This window comes from Oryctolagus cuniculus, chromosome 9 (genome assembly GCF_964237555.1).
Source record: "Oryctolagus cuniculus chromosome 9, mOryCun1.1, whole genome shotgun sequence".
In the NCBI taxonomy this organism is placed as follows: Eukaryota; Metazoa; Chordata; class Mammalia; order Lagomorpha; family Leporidae; genus Oryctolagus; species Oryctolagus cuniculus.
This window is the reverse complement of record NC_091440.1, coordinates 114,035,859-114,050,693: the sequence shown is the minus strand read 5'-3', so window position 1 is coordinate 114,050,693 and position 14,835 is coordinate 114,035,859. Positions and strand designations below refer to the sequence as shown.

At 37.3% G+C, this 14,835-nt stretch overlaps 1 protein-coding gene and 1 long non-coding RNA gene across 3 annotated transcripts in view; one reads left to right on the top strand and one right to left on the bottom strand.

Annotated features, from left to right (window-relative positions):
- Positions 1–14,835, bottom strand: part of LOC138843877 (uncharacterized) — a 310,222-nt gene that overhangs the window by 168,972 nt on the left and 126,415 nt on the right. The gene's annotated exons all lie outside the window — the stretch shown is intronic.
- The window catches only part of SLC15A5 (solute carrier family 15 member 5), a 97,859-nt gene that overhangs the window by 80,747 nt on the left and 2,277 nt on the right, over positions 1–14,835 (top strand). The window contains exon 8 of the mRNA XM_002712626.3: positions 11,089–11,197. Within this exon, the coding sequence (XP_002712672.2) occupies positions 11,089–11,197 (109 nt within the window). The remainder of the gene's footprint in view (positions 1–11,088; positions 11,198–14,835) is intronic.

Sequence of the window (14,835 nt, the reverse complement as noted above, 5' to 3'; positions counted from 1 at the left end):
ATTGTAGATGTTTGTTTTGGAGTCAAAAATTTTTAGAATCCATGCATAGTTTTTTGGCAATATGAATTTTCCATGAATTTCACACACACACACACACACACACACACTCATACACACATACATACATACACACATAGGAGAGTACTTCCAAAACTTCATGGAAAAAGGAATTAAAGGATGAGCCTATTTTAATGCCAAAAAATTTTGAAATCTACACATAGATTTTTCATGAACTTTTTGAAGACTCTACCTACTTGCACATGTATGTATTCACTACAGAAAGCAGACTGTTTCACACCAAGAATGGTGAACTCTGTAAATTGCACTGCGGACTCCAGTAGGATGAAGAAAGTGTCCACATGATTTAGCAACATTATGGACACTGAAAGCTTCAACAGGAGTCATTTCAGTGTAGAAATGGTAAAGAAAAGTGAATTGGGGTGTGACGAAGACTATCTAATAAGTGAGGATGGTGAATGGCAGAACACAAGGCAGGGGAAGGATCACAGTGTGAGCCAGGAAGCAGACAGACAAGGAGTGTGCTTGCTGCCTGCTCTCCACGTGGTCACACCTTGAGTTGATGCTTCTTTCCTGACTGAAACAAAAGAAAGAGGAGAGGATGGGCACAGGTGCAAACAGATGTGTAGTTCTGGTATTGCAAAGATACTGGAGTGGCCTTTTGAAACCCTCCATTTTCTTCATAAATCCTCATCTCTGAGAGCCAAGGGGATTAGCACACAAATGAGGAATGGGAAGTGCAGAGAGAGGTTTTCATTCATTACTGCAAGGGCAGGAAAGATGATTCAGAAGACAGGTGTTAGGATTGCTGGCATGTTAAAGCTACATTGGAGTTGGTAACCATGAAGAAATGTACAAAACTACCTAAACATGATTCTGTCCAGTGATGCTCAGGTGGTCAGTGCATGCATGAATATGTCTGGGAGACTAACTGGTTGGAAAACCACAAGAGATGGGATGAAAAGAACAAATTGTTCTTCTGAATTAAGTAATTTGGGGAAAATGGCTATTTCCCTCCAAATATACTAAAAATGAGAAAGACTTTCCTCTGAAATTCTGAAATTAATAAATCTACACCATTAGCGAACTGGAGTTACAAATGAAGAACAGGCTGTACAGACAAACAGATCCTGGGCAAAAATCCGCTCCTGTTACATCCATGAAATTATTTAAACTCAATATTTTATTATATTAAATAACTCTACTTAGAGATTGATTTATTAATTCAGTCCACAAATACATATTGGATTCCTACTATGTGCAGGCATTGGCTAGATACTGAATTATTAAAGCCAACTGATGTTTAATTAACAAGAAGAATCTTATAGAAATATTTGACACTCAAATTAATATCAGATATATTCATTTGACTAATGCTATTACAATTACAGTTCATAGCTAATGGCATTATCGGGCTATTATCACAAAGCATTGCCTCTCTTCTAAAACTCATTTCCATGATAATTCATTGACATCATCATGAGAACACACTATCTTGATGGATTTTTACCTCCCAGTGCTCATCAAGAGAACGAATTCACCCTTATAAGAAAGCTTGTTATGCCAAAGATCACAATGCGTGGCACCTTCTCTACAATTTTGAAAGGCACAGTGTCCCTTCCTGGAAATAGCAACCTGACTTCATTTTTGTCCACAATTCCCAAGAACTGGGAATGCAAATTGAAGTTGTGGTGCAGGTATTGTTATTCAGAGTAAAATATTGAGCACGTGTGGATCTCGGGCCCAACCTCAGTTCACCTATTCATTCAACAAATATTTATTCTATCTCCTTTATATGACTTTAGGCAAGCAGTTCTGCTGCTCTGTGCCTCTGATTCCTTGTCTGTAAATTAAGAGTAATAATAATTTGAGTTCTTATTAGATAAAAATGAAAAAAATGGTCGAAAAGTCAAAGTTAGAATATAGTTGTTAGGTATTATTTCCTTCAGGTATCATGAAAATTAATGTGTTTTAAAAATTAACTCAGGTAGGAGAGCTATGAATCTCAAATGAAGCATTTAAATCAGGTTACTGAAAGGAGGAAGGAAAGAAATTAACATTTATTAAGTGTCAGTTATATGCAGACCTTGCTCTATGCATTTCACAAAGATATTATTTCATTAACTCTTCACAACAATTCTTTGGGGGTAGATATTTGTAACCCCAACATATACTGGAAGAAAATGAGCTCACAAAGTCATAAAAGTTGCCTAAATAATATAGCAAGGGTGAATTCTTGATTCCAAAGCTCTTTTTCACTACACTGAGTTTATTTCCCACGGCCCAGGAGCAAATCCACCTTGCAGTACGACTGACTTAACATCTTTTTAATTACACATTCTTTACTTTCCACTACTGGAAATCAAATCTACAAAGCTCACAGTGAAGGGAAAGAAGAACCCAAAATAAGGCTGGGCGGAAATCCATTCCAATCTTGTCTCAACAATTTTGGACATTTGCTAGATTTCCAGCAATACAAAATAATTTTAAAGAACATCTAATAAGAGTGATTCCAAAAGATATGTTGTGGCACAGTAGGCTAAGCTTCTGCCTGCAAAACCAGCATCTCATATGGGCTCCAGTTCAAGTAACGGTTGCTCCACTTCCAATCCAGCTCTCTGCTATGGCCTGGGAAAGCAGTAGAAGATGGCCCAAGAGCTTGGGCCCTTGCACCCTCATGGGAGACCCGGAGGAGACTCCTGGCTCCCAGCTAATGATCAACCCAGCTCTGGCCCTTGCAACCATTTGGAGAGTGAACCGGAGATGGAAGATCTTTCTCTCTGTCTCTCCCTCTCTCTGTTAACACTACATCTCAAATAAATAAATAAAATCTTTTTTAAAAAAGATACATTGTAAGATTTTCAAAATTCTGTTAATTCAAAGCAAAACGGTAGTTAAAAAAGGATTTTGCAGCTCCCTCCAAAAAGAGATAGCTGAAATCTGTCTCAAATCACAAGCAACATACTGTAGCACTTAACACAGTAGTCCTGTATACTGGAGGTAATTATAACTCTGTGGTTTCTGCAGGGGTTAGAGTAACTTAGTACTGAATTAAGTGAATCTGAGTGTCCAGACTTGACTAGTTCTGATCATTTAGATCAGAACTAATAGATCAAGTTCTGTTTCTTTTTTAAAAAAGATTTTATTTTTTTTTTACTTTTTTGTAATGTAGATTGACAGAGAGGAAGAGAGACAGAATGACAGAAGGGAGAGACAGATCTTCTGTCTACAGGTTCATTCCCCAAATACCTGCAACAGCTAGGGTAGGCCAATGCCAGGATCTTTGAACTCCATCAAGGTCTCCCACATGAGTTGCAGGAACTCAAGCATTTGGGCCAAAGTCCACTGCTTTTCCAGGCACATTAGCAGGGAACTGGTTAATAAGTAGAGAAGCTGATATTCGAACCAATGTTCAGAGGTGGGCTGTTCTGGCATCACAGACAGATTAATCCACTGCACCACAATGATATCTAAGGACAAATTTGTAGAGAGTAGCTAATTTCCAATAAGTTACAGTATCAAGGCTGCCAAGATCAGTTCAGTTGCTGAAGATGAATTGGTGGTGGAAAAACCATCCCTTTTTGTTGTTTTACAATTAATTAAGCATGGCTTTTGGAAGTCAAATTTTTCCAGTATATTTGATGAAGTCATTTTATTTTATTATTATTATTTTTATTTGCTGTAAAGGGAATATTTGACAAAAAGAAATTCAAATGATAAAGGGGGAAAAAGACTGAAAATATGATGTCTAAATTATGACTTGGGTAAATTTTCTCCCAGTATTTTTTCATTTGTGTGTATATGTATGTGAGTGCAGGTATTAAATTCATATATGCGGCTGGCGCCATGGCTCACTTGGTTAATCCTCCGCCTGCAGCGCCAGCATCCCCTATGGGCACCGGGTTCTAGTCCTGGTTGCTCCTCTTCTAATCCAGCTCTCTTCTGTGGCCTGGGAAGTCAGTGGAGGATGGCCCAAGTGTTTGGGCCCTGCACCGCATGGGAGACCAGGAGGAAGCACCTGGCTTCTGGCTTCGGAACAGCACAGTGCACCGGCCGTGGCGGCCATTTGGGGAGTGAACCAATGGAAGGAAGACCTTTCTGTCTCTCTCTCTCACTGTCTATAACTCTACCTGTCAAGTAAAAAATAAAAAATAAAAATAAAAATAAAAAAAATCATATATGCATGGACAGATTGTAAACAAAATTAGGTTCTGAATAAACAATGCTGATTGCTCAATCAATAAATTTGTATCAATCTCCAATCTTATCATCCCCTAACTAATATTCTGAGCATATGTCCATGCCATTTGGAATTTTTAAAATCCTCAATTTTAACCATTATGTATATATTTCACTATATATATATATACATACTTCAAAATGCTCTTGAAAAATGGAATTAAAAGATAAGTTTGTTTTAGTATCAAAACTATTTTGAAATCATGCATAGTTTTTTATGATACATATTTTTATGAACTTTTTGAAGGCTCTTTAAATGGATAGATTTCATTTTTTTTTGCACCAAAATGAATTTATCTTTTATTTCCACATTCCATGAAGTTTTTGACATCTATATCTTAATATACCTGTCCCTTCTTATGAAATGCTTAGGTTGTTTCCAATTTTTCGATATTATAAATGCACTAAGGAGAACATTCTTTCGTATAATCTTTAAGTACATCACTTATTCTCTCCTTAGAATGAAATCATGGAAATGAAATTATTCCTTCAATGAGGAATTAAGAAGTAAAGCAAAATTGTTTCTAAAGATTACATCCATTATGTTGTCAATGCCATATGATAATATTGTCTCAAGATATTAATTTCATCCTTGAACACAATAATAATTTGATCTTGATGAATCTGGAAAATATTATAATTTATTATTACCTTAATTTCTGGTCTTTAGGATGTAAAATTGAAATTTTTTATGTTTCTTAAAATTTTCATCTTGTTAATGAAGGGCTTGGTCTTGTTCTTTGCCTGCTTCCCTAGTGACTTATTTACATTGTTTCCTTACCAATTTATGTAGCTTATACTTTAAGGATATTATCATTTACTCATTTACTAGTAACCATTTTCCCAGTTTCAACTCAACATTTAACTTTATAGATGCGATTGTTTTGCTCAAGTTTGTAATCAAATCTGTCAACCCTTTCCATTGTGCTGATTTCACTGCATTTATCTTTGCTGTGGAATTTCAGTGATTTAACATTTGAATTTAATTTTCTCATCCATGTGAATTTTGTTTTGATGTGAATAAAAAAATACCTTTATTTGCTTCATATAACCAACTCTCACAGCACAATTTGATGTTTTCCATAACTATAGGATAAATGGAATAAAATTAAGTAGCTACATATATTTGTATGTGTATATATTGGAGGGGTGGAAAGAGAGAGAGACAGACATACACACAGACACAGAGAGCCGCCATCTGTTTGTTGACTTCCCAAATGCCCACAATGGCTAGGGCTGGCCCAGGTGGGAGCCAGGAGCCAGAATCTCAATCCAGGTCTCTCATGTGATCCAACTATTTGAGCAATCACCGCTGCCTCCTTGGGTCGACCTTGATGGGAATCTGGAATGAGAGCTGGAACTGGGGGTTAAACCTAGGTATGAGATGTGACATCCTAACCAGGATCATAACTGCTAGGCCAAAGCCTACCCCAGTGACACATATTTAACACATCCCTAGTTTTAGGAGACCCTGTAACTATGTCAGGGGTATCTTTCCAATCTGTTCCTTTCAGCTCTCTCTTGGTTTAGCTTAGGATCTCATTCCTTTTAACTATTATATGATACATATTCATATCAGATATTACAAATCTTGCTTATTAAAGTTATTCTTGTTTTGTGAAAATCACTTTCTCTATGGTTTATACTTTTTTTAAGATTTATTTATTTGAAAGTCATAGTTACACAGAGAGAGGAGAGGCAGAAAGAGCAAGAGAGGTCTTCCATCCAATGGTTCACTCCCCAGTTGGCTGCAATGGCTGGAACTGTGCCTCTCTGAAGTCAGGAGCCAGGAGCTTCTTTCAGGTCTGCCACATGGGTGCAGGGGCCCAAGCACTTGGGCCATCTTCCACTGCTTTCCCAAGCCATAGCAAAGAGCTGGATTGGAAGTGGAGCAGCCAGGACTGGAACCAGTGCCCATATGGGATGCCAGCGCTTCAGGCCAGGGTGTTAACCTGCTGTGCACAGTGCCAGCCCCTCTCTATGGTTTATACTTTGAGTGGTGTTCTGATCATCGCCTACCTATCCCATTGGTGGTGGAGTAACCCCTTCACTCTAAATAGTAGAAGATGGCTGAAAATATGCATCTGGCACAGATGAGACTGATAGCAGCTTATCAGTCACGTATGCTCACAGCCTGGAAAAGGCAGAGATTCAGCATGCCATGTGGGGCTATGGACATTGCAAAAAGGAAAGGCATGAAGAAGTAGGTTTTCTAAGTGGCAGCCTTCATAGTCACAAAGGGGTGTGGTGCCCCTGGTTCCTTCAGGAGGATGTGCTTGATTTCAGTAACCTTGAGTGATACATGGAAGTTAAACCCGTTGGGTCTATATCTGGGTAAAGCACAGCTGGTCTAAGTGGTAGGGGAAATGGTCAGGTGAGGAGGCTCTCCCTCTGGCTGGGCAACATTTCTAGTGAGAACAGGGAAGCACGGAGTTAGGCCTTTGGAGCCCTAGGAGGCTTAGAGATACCAAGGCTGCACACGAAATTTGTGCTGCACAGTATAGGGCATAAGATCGGAAATAAATAAGATATCTTTCCCTTTCGCATTAGCAACTTTGTGCTTTTTATACTATCATCACCCACGTGTGTCACCATATATGAGGATATGGTTCTCAGGACTGTTTTAAAAGCCTTCAATTTATTGTAAATTACTCCAAGATTCTCACAGTGGGTTGGATGTCACTGCCAGGATTTCAGGAGAGATGTTATGTTAGGTATTTCAGAAGGACTTTGGGTAAGCTATTTCAAAGACATTCTTGAACTGTTGAGAAGTCATTAAGTCATAAAAGTGATGGGTCCATTAGCACCCACAGGTGGGCTATAGAGGGAACATTTGTTGTAAGAGTAAGAAGATGAAGGTTCTACTGAGTGATGCTTCACTCTACCCCTCTGTGCTTACACTGTTTAGTCTGCAGAATAAAAGCTGGTCTAGGGGAGTCTAAAGTCCTTTGGTCTCTAAAAACTGATCATGATAATTTAAGATAATTAGAAATACTTTGTTTCATATCTATAAGGTATCTAACACTCTAGAGTAATTACTATTTGCATGTCCCATACTCATCTATGAACTCCCTTTCTTAAGTATCTTGGCATTCTCATTTCCTGACACACGAAAATTTCTTTAAAAATGATTTTTATCAAATAAATAAAGAAATTTAGCTGAGCAAGAGATATTTGGGGGAATTCTGGAAAATGCCAAATATTTGTGAGTGCTCTGTTCTCCACAGCCTAGTACTCATTATTAACTAGCTGGTTAAGCTATCAAAGTATCTGACTAGGCTTCACCATGGGCATTAAAGAATGGCACATAATGAATGACCCCAAACTCTTTATGTGACATGTTCTTTCTCACGTTGTTAACCTTCCTGTCCACATAAGCTGAGATCTAGGAAGTTTAGTTAGGCTCATTGCAGACCTAATGCCTTCACTTTGTCTCCTTTTGCAAGGATGCCCCTACTAGAAATGTCAGATGAAAAATGGCACAAATGTGAATTACGACAATAAAAGTTTATAAGCTACTAAAATAAAGTTATAGTACCTAAGAGCTGAGTCAACTGACAATGTTAAATGGAACATTTTATAACCAGTCCTGGGATAATGATTTAAAAAATGGCACACAGAGCATGAAGAAATACCTGACAGGAAATGGGCCCAAGATCAACCTCAGGCTAGGTGATTTTGTGAGTTATCTCTAAAGGGGAGTGATCATGTAGTGTTTGTGGAGTGCTTCCGCGGTGTCCAACACTTGAAAGCCATTCTCTTTTCTACTCCCAGTGACGGAATTATTGTTGTCATCATTTTCGAGAAGAGAAACTGAGGCTCAAGTGGCTCAGTTATTTGCCCAATAACAAAACTGTTAAATAATAGAGGTAAGATTTGAAGTCAAAAGTATTTCCAATGTCTAACATCTTGTTATACACAATGCTGTATCTTTATACAATCTGTATATAAATAAAGCAAATTCCAATTCATGAAGAATTTCTGTCAAATTTCATACTAGTATTTTCCTCATGCTAAAAACTCAGATGCTGTTAAATAAGATAGAAATATGAGAATAAGAGGAAGATTGGCATTGGGTAGAAAGATTAACACTGAAAATGATATTTAAGAAGGAATATAAGAAAATTACCGGGAGCTTGAATAGGTGCTATGGTGATCTCTCATTTGATTTTTAAAATAACTGCACTCCAAGAATGTTTTGTGTATCTCTGCAAATTTCTACTACCTTTCTCTAACCTTTCTATTATATCCTCCTGAGCCATCACCCCACACCTTCATATGCCGAGTCACACTGCTTCTCATTTGTGCCCACCATGGTATCCGCAGTGACAGATGCAAGTGTGCTGGCATGCTCAGGGGATCTGGTTCTGTCTCCTGAAGGCTGGTATTTGCTGTAATTGCACAATTTCTTAGAAATATTATGTTTTACCTTTAAAGATCTTACAAAATTTATATTCTTCCCCCTCATCTGACTTTGTTAGAATATAAAGGTAGTCCTTTCAATTACTGATTACGGGCCAAAATTCATGCTCCAAGAAGAATTAATGTCATGTTAATTCTGAGGCTTCACATACTCCATGCACACTCCTCTTACTCTGGCAAGAGAACCGGGTGATAAAATGGTATAATCGCATGACATGCAAAGTGCTGATGTGAAATGAAAAGGACAGAAATACGACTGGGATATTAATTCAGGAGAAAAAAGAAAATAGGACCGTTTGAATAGGCTTAGCCGTATGGTCTAGTTCTTCCCAAAAACAAGTGGGAGGTTTGTCACCTTATGTTGACTTCTCCCCCATTTCCTCCAATTCAATTCCAAGCATGTGTTTTCTTCACATACACATAGAAACACACACATTAAGATACCATATGCAACATAAAAACAGACATAGGGAAACACTGAGTTAAACTACTCATCTAAACTCTAGGTGAAGGTAGCCATAAGACCATAAATTTCCACTGGAAGAGAACACAGATTAATAAAATAGGGAAGTGAAACTTAAAAAATAGCTTTAAACTCAGTACCAGCTTCCATTTACAGGTCCCAGACTGTAATGGACATAGCTAATTTTCATGGTTGATCCCTAATAATGGTCATTGGGAAGTTAAATGACAGCAGACAAGGAGTTTTCCATGGGCAATGGCACAATTAATCACAGCTGTCATACTGAGGCACTTGCTGACAATCAAGCTTGAATACAGCATTTAATTCAAATCCCACTTAAAAGAATGCATTGTCAGGGGAAAGCCCAAGAACCATTTTCCAGTTCTGGAAGTAACTCACAACCCGTTGCCAACAGCACTGAAGATCAACTCTATCGGCCCAAATACAGATTGCACTGATCCCACACTTCCTTTCCTCACATATTGTTGGAAATGTCCTTTTAAAAAAGCCAGGTAATGCCAACACCCTGGCATTTGAATGTTCAAAGACAACTGGTTTCTATTTTCAGAAGACACAACACTTTTTAGAAATATTTTACCCATCCAGAACAATGACTGAATTACATTCTTTCTGTAAAAAATAAAGTAATAAATTTCCCCTTTTAAAATTCTGCAACACTATGTATCTGTAATGTATTTGGTAATATTAGATTCTATTTCTGTTTTTAAATTACTACCTAAAAGTAAATGTGCATATAAAACATATATTATACTTTATGTAATATATTCAACAATAATGCCTCAAAACCCACTGAAGAAAATTGAGTGTGTGTAAAGATACAGATTTGAGTACAGATATAAGTATGGCAAGAGAGTTGCAGAAAAGATTCAAAGTAAAGTCTAAACTTAGGAGCAAATTGAAGCAATTGCTTGGAATCCTGAATAGTTTCATATATACTCAGTTGACGTTCAAAGGAAATGGGGTCCTTTATTCGAGATTATTAAATTGAAGGATTACCCATCCAATCAAAAGAAAAACTGCATGTAAACCAGAGATTGCAAATAATTTGACCAGTAGGACTTGTGATATTAATATAAAATAACTCCGGATTTTCTAAGTTGTGAAAATAATGTAACATCTATCATCTCTATATATTATCTCTCTCACCACACTACCATCTCATCATGGCAATGCTTTCCACTTATTCAACACATAGTTGCCAAACAATCCCTACATGCCAGGTGCTGCTCTAGATGATAGAAATATGAGGATATTTCTCCTGGGGGCTGGCGCCGTGGCTCACTTGGTTAATCCTCTGCTTGCAGCGCCGGCATCCCATATGGGCACCGGGTTCTAGTCCAGGTTGCTCCTCTTCTAGTCCAGCTCCCTGCTGTGGCCCGGGAGTGCAGTGGAGGATGGCCCAAGTGCTTGGGCCCTGCACCCCATGGGAGACCAGGAAGAAGCACCTGACTCCTGGCTTCGGATGGGCACAGCACGCCGGCCATAGTGGCCATTTGGGGAGTGAACCAACGGAAGGAAGACCTTTCTCTCTCTCACTCTCTCTCTCTCTCTCACACACACTATCTAACTCTATCTGTCAAATAAATAAATAAAAAGAAATTTAAAAAAAGAAATATGAGGATAAACAACACACAGTTCCTCCAAATGAACATCATAAGCAAGATTACTTTTACAATCCATTTCTTCTCATGCCTACATTATACAAAGAAAGTGTTTTTAATCTCCAAAATATTTGGGGTGCTTTGCTTATCATTTTATTAGTAATTATAGAATTAAATGAGTTTTGACAATGAAGTTCTAGATGAGCTTTTTTGCTTAGTGGGTATTATTAAAGTGAATAAAGCTCTATGAATTGTGGAATAATAAAATATTCACAGAAACTTGCAACTCTGCAGTTGAATAACAATTACATTTGTTCCAAACAGGCAATTGGTTTCCAAACACATTAAACAAAGGCAATTTAGAAAGCTTCTTTTTCCTACTGGCATCATTAACGTTGCTGAACGTCCTGGGATTCCGGAGTGTTTCACAAAGGTATGTAAGTTTGTGGAAGATAAAAAATTTCCAAGTCTCTGAAATATACTGGTATAAACCATCACTGAGTCAACAGGAATCCAGCATGCCATGACTGGAAAAATTAGCACAGTGCAGAAGTTTAACAGATTATTCACAGCCAGAAATTTCAATTTAGATTTCACTTTCCAAATGATCCTCCTAATACAATAGTGCTTCACTCAACTCCACAATGTGTCCTAAAGCAAATTTTTTTTTCTTCACTACACTTTGGAATTAGAAATAACCAGATTGATAATAAGAATGAATGAGTCACTACCATTAAAAAGCAAATATCATTAAACAAATAGCTAGGAATCTAATGATGCTTGAGATTTGGATCACATTTGGAGCTTTAAATCAGCAGTGACCATTTCAAGGTCAATAGCAAACTGTGAAAAATCTCTTAGTCAGTCACTTGAGACCATTCAGTGGCTTAATATGCACATCTACCATCCATCCATTGCCACCCATCTCTCTTTCTCTTTCTCTTTCCCTCTCTGTCTCTCTTATTGACATAGTCTTGGATGACTGTGCACATTTAAGCAAATGTTCTAAACTCTCTGAGCCTATACTGTTATATATTTAAAATAAGGACAATAACACAAGGGATCTTCAGTAAGTTCATGGAAAATGCATATTATGAAACAAACCTATGCAAGGATCTCAAAATCTTTTTGCACGAAAATAACGTTATTTCTGATTGCATTTTCCCATGAACATTATGAAATACCCTTGAACTAACTTTTTATGGACTTAAGGGGGATGGATTTGGATAAAGAGCAAGCACAATGTCTCTTACTACACAGCAGGAACTAAATAGATGTTCATTTTTCTTCATGTCCTCCACCTATTTACCTATTTAATTGTTTAGTCATGAATTGTCCCATTCATTTTCACTTCCCCTTTGCCTAAAGCATTCTCTTATTCATCTAATCAGTCTCTACTGGAACATCAGCCATGCCATGGGCAGCACAGTAAATCAGAGGGATGCACAGTCAGTAAAGTCAGTGAAGGTTTACTGCCATTGGTGCTCCTGCTGGCATGGACCAATGCTCCAGTATGAGAGAGACCTCTCGAATCCATGCTGGTTAGAATGGATGACAAAATTAAAGCCTTCACAGATTCCTGGATTTTTACATTTATTACCATCCAAAGTATATGTTATCAAATTAATCCTTCACTTATTTAACTTCCCTAAAGCCAATCTCATTATTTTAAAGCTTCATTTAAACTAGGAAAACAACAGGGATGAAATAACAGAATTGATTCAGAAATAAATCTGATTCTTTTCACATTTTCTCCTTAACCTTTCCACTTTCTTCTCTCCTGCATACTTTTTAGGAAAGGAATAAAGAGAGGCAGAGAGAAAGAAATCAGGTAGGAAAAGAACCAATTTCTCATGTTGCATACCCTCTATGTATTGGTCAGTATGCTACACACAGAAACAACCTCACTTAATCTCCACCACCTCCCTCTTACATATGATCACTCCACTTTATAAATAAGAACACTAAAGTACAAGGCTAGTTAAATAAATTGACCAAGTTCATGCAACTGGGATTCCAATCCATATTTATTTGTCTTTTAAGTCCATGCTCATCTGCTCCTATACTGTGCTGCTTATAAATGCTATGGAAGAACCCTGTACTTTCTTTCTAACAATCCCTAGGTCTGGTAAGTGGGAAGAAAATTAGACTCCTCAGCTAAAGTAATCATGCTTGGTGCCACTCATTGATAAGCAACACACAGGAAGAGACGAATGTCACAAATTAAAAAAAAAAAAAAGAGTCTGGAACATTTGCTTCTAGAGATTCAGTAGCTAGAACCAACTACATGATTGCAAAGGAACATGTAGCCTTCGGGACTCATGGGCACTGGGGACAGGCCAAGTCAGAAGATTAAGACAAAAAAGAATTCTGGCATCTAAGGGACTAAATCAGCATCAGAACTAAGGAACACATAATTCAGATTTATTTCTATAGTGTTTGCTATTTTCAAACACTAATGAGTAATACTTGTAAGTGTGCAAAGAAACAGAACAAAGCACCACAGACCCAAGGACAGCATTGTTGAAATGTATTTTTAATAAGTCAAATAGCATTTTATCTCAGTACACATTCAATAATAGTCCAACTTTTATCAACCCTTTGATTTCAGTGCCAGGTAACGGTGGCAAATCTATCAAGAATAGGACAGTCTTGAATTATATTTGTCTCCAAAATCTTGAGGAAAGTGGATTAATTACGATAGAAACTCACCAACATCCAAGTAATATTAGGTCTGTAATAGCAGCCAAAGGCACCCTCACCATCAAGCTTAAATATGAAAGTACTTCCAAAATATCATGGAAAATGTAATTAAAAGATGCTTATTTTGATGCCAAAAATTTTTGAAATCCATGAAATGTTTCCATAAACACAGTTTCCATGAACTTTTTTAAAGATCTTCCTTATGTAAGGAGTTAGAGGGTTTTTTTGCCCCAAAATAACATCCTTTATTTCTGTTTTCCATTAGCATTTTAAGTACCCTCATATTAATATGCTACAATATAAGTGTAAATCCTAGAACCAAAGAAATCAATCCTGTCATAATAACTAGAATATCACATCAAATCTCCAGCAGAGTAATTCAGAATTACTCATGTCAGGCCAGACTTACCTCTCAAGTTTACAGAACAATCAGCCCCAAATTCTCTCTCTATTGTAGTCCTCCCATATCAAATCTGAAATTGGAATGAGGGTGTGGAGCGGTGACTAAATCACCACTTGGGACACCCACATCCCATAACAGAGTGCTTGATTCAAGTCCCTGCTGCTGTGCTTCTCATTCAGTTTCCTGCTAATACAAACCCTGGAAAGCAGCAGGTGACAGCTCAAGTACTTGAATAAATTATAAAAAAAAAATCTGAAACAGTGCAATAGTGGCATGCCATACTCAAAGCTCTCCAGCTTGGGGATGAAAGAAGTAGGCAGATAAAATGCCTTCTTCTTGCTGGAAAGTCTTAGGGAAACACATATAAACTGCTTAATAGAAATATGAATCCCACACTGGATGCTAAAAGATAAAGAAGTTACAAATGTTTCAGGCAAGACTGTTTTTACAGTATTACTGTTCCTCCAGTGTAGTAAAACACATCTTATAAAGTTGATGTCATAGAACTTATTTTTTCAATGATACCAGTAATCTTTTGTGCATAAACTGTAACAATTATTGAAAGTGACATAAATCAGAGACAAACGACTGGAGTTATTCAGGCAGTATTCATTTTCTTACAGCTGCTTTGAACAATATATTGAGAAGGAAAACAAGGTAAAATTAATTTTTGAAACCTTCACAAATCAACAACAAATGTCGGACCACACAAACTCATGTGTATTTGATAAAACTGAACTTGTAGCCCATATTTATTTGCTCATTCTGCAGGTATTTATTGAACAACTGCTATGTATCAGACACTGATCTGGGTACTGGGAATACAACAGTGAATAAAGTATTCTCAAATTCCTACCCTCCCAGAGCTTATCCAAAAGTGTTTAAGAAAATAATTTAACTTTGGAGTCAGCAAGCCATAGAAGGAAAAAGCCAGGATTCAGAATGATTGAGTTCTCATTCCAAAC